We start from the raw sequence: 13,697 nt of genomic DNA, 5'->3' as shown, positions 1-13,697 counted from the left end.
TTGCCACATATAATATCCAAAATGCCCATTATAGCAACATAGGGAGTGATGCCAGCAAGATGGCCAAATAAGATGTCTCTCACTGCACCCCCCCACCCCTGCAATAATTTGGCATCCATTCATGGAGAAAAGTGCCTTTATGGGAGCTGTGGAAACCAGCCTCATATGCAAAGGGACCTGGGAGGAGGCATACAGACCTCAGTCCCAGCTGTGGACCCTGTAGTGGCCTGTGAACCAGCTGTAGCCACTCTCAGCAGCTGTTTGAGAGCCCGAGGAGAACACTGTCTTAAACAATCATCCATGGATGATAAAGGTTAAAGGACAAAATTTTAAAAAAAAATAAGAGCTAAAATAATGTTAATGAATACACAATATAAAAAGAGGTAAACTGTGACATCAAAAACATAAAATGGAATGGGAATAAAAGAGTAAAGTTTTTCAGATGCAAAGTTAAGTTGTTATCAGTGTTAAAATAAAACGATTATATCTTTTTCTAAAAAATAAATTTATTTAATTAATTAATTTATTTTTGGCTGCATTGGGTCTTTGCTGCTGCACTCGGGCTTTCTCTAGTTGCAGTGAGTGGGGGCTACTCTTCGTTGCGGTGCGTGGGCTTCTCACTGTGGTGGCTTCTCTTGTTGAGGAGCATGGGCTCTAGGCACGTGGGCTTCAGTAGTTGTGGCACATGGGCTCAGTAGTTGTGGCTTGCAGGCTCTAGAGTGCAGGCTCAGTAGTTGTGGCACACGGGCTTAGTTGCTCTGCGGCATTTGGGATCTTCCTGGACCAGGGGTCGAACCCGTGTCCCCTGCATTGGCAGGTGGATTCTTAACCACTGCACTACCAGGGGAAGTCCCAAAACTATTATATCTATGTTTTATGTAAGGTTCATGGTAACCACAAAGCAAAAACCTAGATTAGATACACAAAAGACGAACGGTAGGGGATGAAAGCATACTACTATGAAAAACATCATTCACAAAGAAAGGCAGCAAGAGAAGAAAGGGACAAGGGAAGTACAAAACAACAAAAGACGAACAGTAGGGGATGAAAGCATACTACTATGAAAAACCATCATTCACAAAGAAAGGCAGCAAGAGAAGAAAGGGAAATACAAAACAACAAAAAAAGAACTAGTAAGATGGCATTACTAAGTCCCTGCCTATCAATAATTACTCCAAATGTAGATGGACTGATTTTCCAATCAAAAGGCATAGAGTAGCTGGATGGAAAAAAAAACAAGACCCAACTATATGCTACCTACAAGACTCACCTCGGCTTTAAGGACACACATAGGCTCAAAGTAAAGGGATGGAAAAAGATATTTTACACAAGTGGAAACCAAAAGAGCAGGGATAGCTACTTATATCAGAAAAAACAGGCTTTAACTCATAACCTGTAATGGAAGACAATTAAGGTCATTATAGAATGATCAAGGGGTCAATTCAAAGAGGATATAACAATTGTAAATTATATGGACATAATGTTGGAGCATCTAAATGTATTAAGCAAATACTAATAGATATGAAGGGAGAAACAGAGAATATAATAATAGTAGGAGATGTCAACATCTCACTTTCAACAATGGCTAGATTGTACTGAGAGAAAAATCAAGAAGGAAACATTGGATTTGAACTATACTTTAGACCAATGGACCTAGTAGGCATATGTATAACATTTTATTTAACAGCAGAATACACACTCTTCTCAAACCCACATGGAACATTTCCTACATAGATTATATGATAGGTCACAAGACAAGTCTTAGCAAATTTAAGATAGAAATCATACCAAGTATCTTTCTGGACCCCAATAGTATGAAACTGGAAATCAGTAACAGGAAGAAAACTGGAAAAATTCACAAAGATGTGGAAATTAAACAATACACTACTGAACAACCAATGGGTCAAAAGAAATCAAAAGGCAAATTAAAAACATCTTGAGACAAATGAAAATGAAAATGAAAACAAAACACATGAAAACGAATGAGATGCACTAAAAGCAGTTCTAAGAGGGAAGTTTATAGGAATAAATGCCTACATTAAGAAACAAGATCTCAAATAAACCTAATTTTATACCTCAACTTGAAACTTGAAAAAGAATAAACTAAGCCTAAAGTTAGCAGAAGAAAGGAAATAACAAAGATCAGAACAGAAATAAATGACTAGAAAAAACACAGAAAAGATGAAAATAAGAGCTCTTTTAAAAAAACCTACTCAACAAAATAGACAAAACTTTAGCTACACTGAGAAAAAAAGGCTGAAGACTCAAATAAATAAAATGAGAAACAAAAGAAGAGACATTATAACTGATACCAGATACAAAGGATCATCAAGAGACTACTATGAACAAACTGTCAACAAATTGGATAACCTAGAAGAATTGGATAAATTCCTAGAAATATATAATCTAACAAAACAAAATCATGGAGAAATAGAAAATATGAATATACCAATAATGAGTAAGCAGACTGAATCAGTAATCAAAAAATACCCCAAAAAGAAAATTCCAGGACCAAATGGTTTCCTTGGTGAATTTCTCCAAACATTTAAAGAATAACCAATCCTTCTCAAACTTTTACCAAAAAATTGAAGAGGAAGGAACACTTCCAAACTCATTGCTTGAAAAGTTACCATTGTTTGGCCAAAATTACCCTGATAACAAAGCCAGATAAGGACACTACAAGAACAGAAAACTACAGGCCAGTATCCCTGATGAACAAACTTGAAAAAGGCCCCAGCAAACTACCAGCAAACCAAGTTCAACAGCATATTAAAAGGAACATACACCACGATTTAAGTGGGATTTATCCCTGGGATGCAAAGATGTTTCAACACATGCAAATCAATAAGTGTGATACCACATTAAGAGAATGAAAGACAAAAATCACATGATCATCTCAAAAGTTGCAGAAAAAGCAATGACAAAATTCAACATCCTTTCATAATAAAAACTCAAAAATGGGGTATAGAAGGAACATACCTCAACATGATAAAGGCCACATATGACAAGCCCACAGCTAACAGCATACTCAAGGATGAAAGGGTGAACCCTTTCCCTCTAAGATCAGGAACAAGACAAGGGTGCCCACTCTAACCACTCCTATTCAACACAGTATTGGAAATACTAGCCAGAGCCAATTAGGCAAGAAAAAGAAATAAAAGGCATACAATTCAGAAAGGAAGAAGTAAAACTATTTCCATTTGCAAATGATATGATCTTATATATAGAAAACCCTCAAGGCTCCACCAAAAAACTGTTAGAATTAAATTCAGTAAAGTTGCAGGATACAAAATCAACATACAGAAATCAGTCACATCTCCATACACTATCTGAAAAAGAAATAAAACATTCCGATTTGCAATAGCATAAAAAACAGTAAAATACTTAGAAATAAATTTTACCAAGGAGGTAAAAATCTGTACACTGAAAACTATAAAACACTAATGAAAGGCATTAAAGAAGACACAAACATCCTATGTTCATGGATTGGAAGAATTAATACTGTCAAAATGTCCACAGTACCAAAAGCAATCTACAGATTTTAATTACTATCAAAATTTCAATGACATTTTCCCCAGAAATAGGAAAAACAATCCTTAAATTTATATGGAACCAAGAAGACCCCAAATAACTAAAGCAATCCTGAGAAAGAACAAAGCTACAGGTATCATACTTCCTGATTTCAAACATCATTACAAAGCTATAGTAATCAAAACAGTATGGTATTAGCATATTAAAAACACACACAGACCAACAGAACATAATCAAGAGCCCAGAAGTAAATCTTCACATAGTCAACTAATATTTGAAAGGGAAACAATAATTAATGGGGAAAATATACTCTCTTCAATAAATGGTGCTGGGAAAACTGGATAACCAGTTTTCTGGATAACACACAGAAAAATGAAATTTGACCCCCTATCTTATACCATTCAAAAAATTAACCTAAATTTGGGGCTTCCCTGGTGGAGCAGTGGTTGAGAGTCCGCCTGCCGATGCAGGGGACACGGTTTCGTGCCCTGGTCCGGGAAGATCCCACATGCTGCAGAGCGGCTAGGCCCGTGAGCCATGGCCGCTGAGCCTGCACGTCTGGAGCCTGTGCTCCTCAACAGGAGAGGCCACGGCAGTGAGAGGACCGTGTACCGCAAAAAAAAAGAAAAAAATTAACCTAAAGTAAAGACTTCAACATAAGACCTGAAACCATAAAGCTCCTAAAAGAAAACACAGGGTAAAAGCACCCCAACATTGGTCTTGGTGACAATCCTTTGGACATGACACCAAAAGCAACAAAGGCAAACTGCATCAAACTAAAACACTTCTGCACAGCAAAAGAAACAATCAACAAAATGAAAAGACGACCTGCAAAATAGGAGAAAATATCTGCAAACCATTATATCTTATAAGAAATTACTATCCAAAATATAAAGAACTCATGTTGATATAACTGAATAACAATAACAAAAGCCAACCATCTGATTTTAAAATGGGCAGAGGAACTGAATAGACATTTTTCCAAAAACAATATACAAATGGCCAACAGTTACATGAAATGGTTCTCAGTATCACTAGACATCAGGGAAATGCGAATCATAGCCACAGTGATATATCACTTCACACCTGATAGAATGGCCATTTTCAAGAAGACAAGAGGTAACAAGTATTGGTGAGTATTTGGAGAAAAGGGGACCCTTGTGCGCTGTTGGTGGGAATATAAATTGGTATAGCCACTACAGAAGACAAACAATATGGAGGTGCCTCAAAAAAGGAACTATTATATGATCCAGCAATCCCAGTTCTGGCTATCTATCCAAAAGAAAGGAAATCAGGACAAAGAGATATCTGCACTCCCATATTTACTATAAAGTTATTCACACTAGCCAAGGTATGGAAACAACTTAAGTGTCTGTCTATGGATGAATGGATAAAGAAGATGTGCTGTACATACACATACACACACACACACACACACACACACACACACACACACACAATGAAATATTGTTCAGCCACAAGAAAGAAGGAAATCTCCCCTTATGTGACAACATGCATGGACCTTGAGGGCATTCTAATAAGTGAATAAATCAGACAGAGAAAGACAATTACTGTATGGTATCATTTATACATGGAATCTAAAAAAGCTCAACACAGAAATAGAGGTTAGAATGGTGGTTGCCAGGGACTGGGGATTGGGGGAAATGTGGAGATGTTGGTCAAATCGCACAAACTTCTACTGTGGTAATCACTTTGCAATATATTAAGTGTATCAAATCATCATGTTGTATACCTTTAAGTTACACAATGCTTTAATTCAATTATATCCCCATAAAACCAGAAAAAATTAATTAATAGAAACCATTCCTGAGCAAGTCCAGATACTGGATTTAGTAGGCAAAGACATTAAATCATCTATTTTAAATATGCTTAAAGAGCTAAATGAAATCATATAAAAAGAACTAAAGGAAACCATGAGAATGATGTCTCATCAAACAAAGAATGTCAATAAAAAGTCAGAGGTTATAAAAAAGGAAGCAAATAGAAATTCTGGAGCTGAAAAAGCACAATAACAGAAATGAAAAATTCACTAGAATGGTTCAACAGCAGATGTAAGCAGGGAGAAAAATGAATCAATGAACTTAATTAAATATATATAACATTAGGTGGCAATATGTGCTACAGAAAAAAATGAAGAAAAGTGTAATAGGGAGTATGGTAGGTGTTCTAATTTTAAAACAGGATGGTAGGGAAGATTTCACTGAGATGGTGGCTCTTAAGACTTAGAGAAGATAAGGGAGCAAGCCATAGAGACAACTGGGGATGTAGCTGTGCAGAGGCCCTGCAGCAAGAGTGTGCCTGCCACTGTCCAGGAAAGCAAGGGTGCCAGTTATCTGGAATGGACTGAGCCTGGGGGAAAGAAATGTGAGGTGAGGTCAAAGTTTGATTTTATACACATTACAATTGATATCCAGCAGAGATTTTGAGAAAGCAGTAAATATACAAGTTTGAGGTTCAAGGAAAATATACAATTTTTGGAGTCAATGGTCCTTAAAACAATGAAATTGGATCAGATCACCTAGGCAAAATGTATTGATAGCTGGATAAGACACAGAGCCTGGGGTGGAGCCCTGGGCCACTCTAACACTCAGAGGCAGCAAAAGAGGAGGCACCAGTCAAGCAGACATAGAAGGGCAACAATGGAGGACCAGGAGGGTGGTTTAGAAGCTAAGACTTTAAAAATGGTATTTTCAAAGAATATTTAATGCTGTGGGAAAATACTCACCATAGGTTACATGGGGGGCGGGGGGAAGCAGCATATGAAACACAATGTTAGTTATTTTTTCTACATGGTGGTGGTTGAGGATTGTTATTATTTTCTTCTTTATACTTTTTTGTATTTTCTTAATTTTCAACACTGAACATGCATCACTTTTATAAAAATTCTGACAAATTTATTTGAAAATAAATATTGGAAGGTGGGGAAAAAAAAAGAATCAATGAACCTGAAGACAGGTCAACTGAGATTACCCAGTCTGAAGAGCAGTTAGAGGAAAAAAAAAGTAAACAGAGGTTAAGAGATCTGTGGGACTTCACCAAGTATACCAACATATACATAATGGGAGTCCAAGGGGAAGAGACAGAAAAAGGGGCAAAGAGATTATTTAAAGAAATAATGGCCAAAACATCAAATTTGACAAAAGACATGAATCTATAAATCCAAGAAGCTCAATGAAATTCAACAAGATAAAACAACACAGATCCACAGAAAGACACATTATAATCAAATTGTCAAAGGGCAAGATAGAGAGAATAATCTTGAAAGCAGAAGGAGAAATGTGACTTGTTATGTACAAGGGATCCTCACAGCTGATTTTTCATCAGAAACGATGGAGGCCAGAATGCAGTGGGAAGACATATTCAAAGTGCTAAAAGAAAATAACTGCCAATCAGATTCTATATCTGGCACAGTTATCTTTCATAAATGTAGGAGAAATTAACACTTTGTCAGATAAAAGCTGAAAGAGCTTGTTGCTAGTAGACCTGCCTATAAGAAATGCTAAACGGGAGTCCTTCAGGCTGAAATGAAAGGACACGCCACAGTAACCTGACTCCATATGAAGAAATTCAGAACACCAGTAAGTTAATTTCATAGGTAAATATAAAAGGCATTATTAATGTATTTTTGGTTTGTAACTCCTTTTTTTCTGAGTGTTTTAAAAGACAACTACATAAAAAAGTAAATTCTACATCTATGTTGAATGGGCACACAATATATAAAGATGTAATTTGTGGCAACAACATACAGTGGGAGGAAAGTGCTATATAGGAGGAAAGTTTTTGTCTACTCTTAAAACTAAGTTGGTATTAATTTGAACTAACTTTTCATTAATGAAGATGTCAGTTGTAATACACAGGGAAAACATTAATAACTAGACAAAAAACAAGAAAACTAAGACTTGAACATTAAATCAACTAGACCTAACAGATATATACATATATATAGAACAATCCACCCCACAACAGAATATACATTCTTCTCAAGTACATACAAAACAGTCTCCCATATAGACCATATGTTAGGCCACAAAACAAACTTTAAGAAACTTCTAAAAAAGAATAAAATCATACAAAGTATCATATCCAACAACAGAAAGAAATTAGAAATCGGTAACAGAAGGAAATCTGGAAAATTCACAAACACATGGAAATTAAACAATATACTGTTAACAACCAATGGGTAAAAGAAGAAATCAAAAGGGAAATTAGAAAATTTCTTAAGATGAATGAAAATGAAAACACTTCATATCAAAACTTATGGGATATATTTATGGGATAAAGCAGTGCTTAGAGGAAAATTTACAGCTGTTAATTGCCTACATTTAAAAAAGAAAGATCTCAAATCAGTAACCTAACAGTCTACTTTAAGGAACTAGAAAAACAGCAGCAAACTAAACCCAAAGCAAACATAAAGAAGGAAATAGTAAAACTGGAGCAGAGATAAATGAAACAAAATAGAAAAACAGAATCAGCTAAACCAAATTTGTTTCTTTGAAGATATCAACAAAAATAGACAAACCTTTAGCTACACTGACCAAAAAAAAAGTATGTTCTTGCTCTCTCAAGCTTGTTCTTTTAAAATATACATATAGGAGGAACCAGTGAAAAGGGAAAGATTTAAGACAGCTATTCTGTTCATCTTCAATAACGCCCAGAACAAGTTACTTGATTTCTCTGATCTTTACCTCAAAATTGAGCCTATGCACAGGGGCATACCTTATTTTACTGTGCTTTGCAGATACTGCTTTTTTAACTGAAGGTTTGTGGCAACCCTGCACTGAGCAAGTCTACTGGTTTTTTCATTTTTCCAACAGCATTTGCTCACTTCATGTCACTGTATCACATTTTGGTAATTCTTACAATATTTCAAACCTTTTCATCATTATTATATTTGTTATGATGATCTGTGATCAGTGATCATTGTTATTACTATTGTCATTATTTTGGGGTGCCATGAACCATGCCCATACAAGATGGCAAATTTAATGGAAAAAAAAATGTGTTCTGACTGCTCCACTGACTGGCTGTTCTACCATCTCTCTCCCTCTCCTCAGGCCTCTCTGTTCCCTGAGACACAATAATACTGAAATTAGGCCAATTAATAAACTTACAAGGGGCTCTAAGTATTCAAGTAAAAGGAACAGTTAGTTGCACATCTCTCACTTTGTATCAAAAGCTAAAAATGATTAAGCTTAGTGATTCTTACACATTGGATCCATTTCTGGAAATTTTCCATTGTTATTACCACACTATTTTAATTACTTTTAGCTTTATAAAAAAAGTTAATACCCAATAGGAAGAGTACTTCCTCATTTCATTTTCAATATTTTCTTGGCTATTCCCAGGACTTCCAGTGAAGAAACATGGAATTTGCTGAAAACTGTGAGGACAAGGGATATATAAATACTTGATGCCACATAGGGGTGACAGGTAAGTCAAACCAAGGATCTGAATTTGCAAGGCAGAATAAGCTCGAAAGGCTATGTATCTTCACAATTATTTTCCTTTTGTTTCTTCTGTTGTCACAACTAATTGTTTTTTAGAATAGTTCAACTATTACTATCACCACTAAATCTATCTTTTGTAATCTAATAAAAATCAAGTGCCTATGATAAGAAAGTTGTGGTAAGCTGGGATCCTTAAAAGACCATGTCAAGCCAAACTTGATTCATGAAAGTCTGTGATGTTGTGACATTTCTGAGATATTACCATTATTAAATACAAAGAAACATTTCTTACAAAATTATGTAAAGTTAATATGGGAAAACACTGATGCTAATATGTTAAGTAAATAAAGTAGGATATCAAGTTACATATACTATGTGCATTCAGCTATGTAAATATGCATAAAGACTAAGAAAATGTACCAAAATGTGAAGAGTAGACACATAATTATGATAAATTTTCTTCTGTACATTTCCAAAATTTTTAAATACTAAGCACATATTTTTATTATGTTTGTTTTGCAGCCAACAAGATAAACCTATGGAATGTTTAAGATTCAAGGGTACTTATTAGTTAGTACTAAGAATAACTAGTTCTTTGTCCTTTTAATTATGCCCCTATATCACTCTCTCAACTACTATGTGAGCTTTTTAAAGAAAAGAACGTGTTTTATACTATATCCAGCACAGGATTAGCCATATACTTCTTGAATGTTATCAAGTGGAAGAGTTGGGTGTGGATTCAAGGAGCTGGGTCTCAGGCTGACACCCAGGTTTGGAACATAAACCATGCTTAATCAACTCTACAAACAGCAGTTATCACATTTTACACTTTATCGGGGCTAAAAGCCCATGGGCTTTTCCTAAAAATAATATAACTTCTGAATCTCATCGTCCTCACCTACTCCACAGTTACCATATGATCCTGGCAATTAAGTAGACACCCAATAAATAACATTTATATCAACCATGTCATATTTGACACCATCTCACTAGATGGGATTTGCTCAAGAATGGGTATGTATTCAGATATCAGGGAAAAGGTCTTGATGCCTTTGAGATGGAACTATAAGAATCTGGTAAGATTTTGTAACTTTGCCCAATAGGACAGATTAAACCAATGGTTCTCAAAGTATGATCTCTGGACCAGCAGCCTCAACATCCCCTGGAAACTTATTAGCAATGCACATTACTGGGCTCTGCCCTAGGCCTACTGAATCAGAAATGGGGGTTGCAGGAATTGAGGTAAAGGGGTATGAGCAGACAGGGGAGGGAGACTAATCTATGCTTTAATAAATTGACTCTTTCTCATGCATGCTCGAGTTTGAGAACCAGTGTCCCAGACCCTCACAAAAATCAACCAAACTGGCTTTTAACTGATTCAAGTCTTCCTGGAGAACTTCTGCTATATTTGCAGTTCACTAATATCTGTGCATAGTCACAACTGGCTCACATCACTGGGTTAACTGAGTCACTAAAAAACTATCATGAGAAAATGGTTAAAAATAATCTTGGGGCTTCCCTGGTGGGCGCAGTGGTTGAGAGTCCGCCTGCTGATGCAGGGGACACGGGTTCGTGCCCCGGTCCGAGAAGATCCCACATGCTGCGGAGAGGCTAGGCCCGTGAGCCATGGCCGCTGAGCCTGCATGTCTGGAGCCTGTGCTCCGCAACGGGAGAGGCCACAACAGTGAGAGGCCTGCGTACCGCAAAAAAAAAAAAAAAATCTTGTATTTGCAAATCCAAGAAAATATGCTCAAATTTTAAGGGAGGCTCCATCTGGATGAATAACAGGTGATTAACATTCTCTTTATACTTTCCTATACATCCTAGAATTTTTGCAATACATGTTACACTTATAATCACACAAAAATGATTTTAAAGTAACCATACACCTAAAAATAGCCTGAAACTTGAGTTGTATGACTTGTGAGGTAACCATTTATTATTCAGCTTTTAAAAAGTTAGCCTTACCAACTTTCTTCCAAGAAAGCTTTCTAGCAATGGCTACCTCTCTCAAACCTGAGTATGCATTATCAGTTTGCCTCTACAAACACTGGACAAAAGTTTGACTAAGCTGAATTTAACATGAGCTTTTTTGCCTTCAATTAACAATCATTACCACCACAGACCAATTACTGAGCACAGCACTAAGAACCCTACATTTTATTTTATTCTGAAAATACTCTTAAGGCAGATATAACTAAATTCTCAGATGAGAAAACTGCTATCAGAGCTAATAAGGCAGGCCAGGACTCAAAATCCAGATCTTTTATTGCAGCTAATATTTCCCTCCAAGTAGAATCGGATTCTAAACTTTCTTTCCAGAAGAGAAGTGGCCATTTTTGAACAAAGAGAGATTCTCTTTGTGAGCAGAGATTCATGAAATCCCTCAAAATTACTTCATAAAATTGAGAATACTTCCTAGGATTTGGGGGTAACTTAGTTAAATGGGCCCCAATAGTTCTACTCAATTAGGCCAGTAAAGTTAACTTACGGATTCCTATTCATTTTGACACTGCAAGAAACACCTGTGAAAAGCAATAACAGGGTCCAACTTCTGTGTCCTTCCAACTCTTCACCCATGACTCACCTCTGCCAAATGCTGCAGCCGGGTTAGCAGTGGGGTTCTCTTGTCAGATCCAAGGCGTGTGATATAATTTGATCTTTTGCTAAATACGTACAGAAGGTTGAGGACTGCCAGCACCACTTGCATATCAGAAGAAGCCAATAAAGTTGTCAAATGCTACAGGGGACAAAAATGGGGGGGGGGGCAAGTTCATGGTATCAGGCATACAAGACCTTGAAAACTTGAAATGCCATGGATTTATAAAGCTATCAAGAAGTTTAACAATACAAAAAAAATTTATAAATATTTGAGCACCTACAACATGTAACCTTATACCCAAGCAGCTTACAATCTGGCAGCAAGCCAGAAAGTCCAATTTAAGTTAAAAAAATGTGAACAGTTCAAAATTACATAGGTGTCTCCACAGAAAGAAACAGATTACAAAAGAGACAAATGTAATATATTCTAATACATAGCAGAACTCAAGAACATTAAGCTTCCAACTAGACTAAAAGTATAGACTAAGATAATTTTATGCTCCTTCTGTATCCTTTACAACAAATACAAAATTAGAATTAATTAAAACACAGGGCTCTTCATATAGAAACTAAAAATAACAACAGCTGGTGGCACCTATGACTGTTACAATACAGTGTATGTAACAATAACCCAAGAGTAACTATTTTTGCTTTTTAATACAATCAAAATTCACCAATATATTGAAACATTTGGTTAGTGTTAAAATCAGTATGTAATTTAGCTGGAAATGAACCAAAGTATTTCTGGTTGCTGATTATCCACAGAAGGCTATGGATTTCCTTTTGCAGCTTATCTATTTCATCTTCAACAGACTGCTTAGCCATCCCTTACTTAAAACTTTAGGCACTAGGTCTTTAATTCAGTTATTCCACTTCTCTTCCTAAGCCATTTACTTTCTGTTTGTTCTGATTCTGTTCCTTTAATGAAGACTTAGGAAAAGTAACACATAACAACAGGGCACTAAATCAAGTGATAAAAACTCTAAAGTTAGGCTAAAGGAAGAGAGTTTCTTCTTACACTGATTTTTGACCAATTCAAAAGTTCACTAATTCCTGTGCCCACTTTACTTTTTAAGAATACATAGCATGAAGCAAGAGAGAGGCATGGACATATATACACTACCAAACGTAAGGTAGATAGCTAGTGGGAAGCAGCCGCATAGCGCAGGGAGATCAGCTCGGTGCTTTGTGACTGCCTGGAGGGGTGGGATAGGGAGGGTGGGAGGGAGGGAGACACAGGAGGGAAGAGATGTGGGAACGTATGTATATGTATAACTGATTCACTTTGTTATAAAGCAGAAACTAACACACCATTGTAGAACAATTATACCCCAATAAAGATGTTAAAAAAAAAAAAAGAATACATAGCACGCTATTAATATACATTTTGGGGAGGGGAGAAGAAATTAAAAAGCAGCACACTAAAACTTAGAAAAGCAATAAGTGCAGTAATGTGTCAAGGAAATCAAATTATGTCTAATATTTTAAAAGTAATTTGGGGCTGCTCTGATAACCTGGGACCAAGATCAATTCCTGTAAATTCCCAAGAATACATCAATACATATATTACATTCTCATTAATTCCTTAAATCTTAAAAGGAAAGGTGAAGGTGACAGTAAAGAACCTTCCCATCAACCCTATGAAGGGTATCTTTAGCCAAGAAACATCCTACCATTGTCTTTGACATTGAAAACCCCAGAACTCCATAATGAAAAGGAAAGAATCATCAGAAAGAAAGAACAATTTCCTTATTCTGGACATGAACAATTCTAGTTAAGAACAGATCACATAGGCCTGAACCTCTCCTACCTCTATGGAACTATACAGATGCCGGGAAAAGCTGTACTCAATGAGCAAGGCTGTGAAGTTCAACACAGCCAAGAGAAGCATCTTCAGTTGTTCTCTTTCTGGCCTATCACACACGAGCATCCATGACATATTCTCCACTGTCTGTCCAGCGTCTGCCAGAATTCCATCAAAGCGGTCCAACAGATCCACCCAGTGATATAACTCGCACTGGAGAGGGGAGGAGAAAGAGGAAGATATAAGAATAAGGTAGGGCTTCCCTGGTGGCGCAGTGGTTTAGAGTCCGCCTG

The 13,697-nt window shown here is 36.5% G+C and overlaps 1 protein-coding gene across 1 annotated transcript in view; it reads right to left on the bottom strand.

Annotated features, from left to right (window-relative positions):
• The window catches only part of HUWE1 (HECT, UBA and WWE domain containing E3 ubiquitin protein ligase 1), a gene marked incomplete at its 5' end in the record, with an annotated part of 110,201 nt that extends 96,584 nt beyond the window's left edge, over positions 1 to 13,617 (bottom strand). The window contains 2 exons of the mRNA XM_024758006.1: positions 11,587 to 11,739; positions 13,411 to 13,617. Of these exons, the coding sequence (XP_024613774.1) occupies positions 11,587 to 11,739; positions 13,411 to 13,617 (360 nt within the window). The remainder of the gene's footprint in view (positions 1 to 11,586; positions 11,740 to 13,410) is intronic.
• Between the last annotated feature and the right edge of the window lie 80 nt (positions 13,618 to 13,697).

This window comes from Neophocaena asiaeorientalis, unplaced genomic scaffold (genome assembly GCF_003031525.2).
Source record: "Neophocaena asiaeorientalis asiaeorientalis breed wild unplaced genomic scaffold, Neophocaena_asiaeorientalis_V1.1 scaffold685, whole genome shotgun sequence".
Lineage (NCBI taxonomy): Eukaryota > Metazoa > Chordata > Mammalia > Artiodactyla > Phocoenidae > Neophocaena > Neophocaena asiaeorientalis.
Note: the sequence above shows the minus strand (reverse complement) of the source record. Positions and strands in the feature narration are given on the sequence as shown.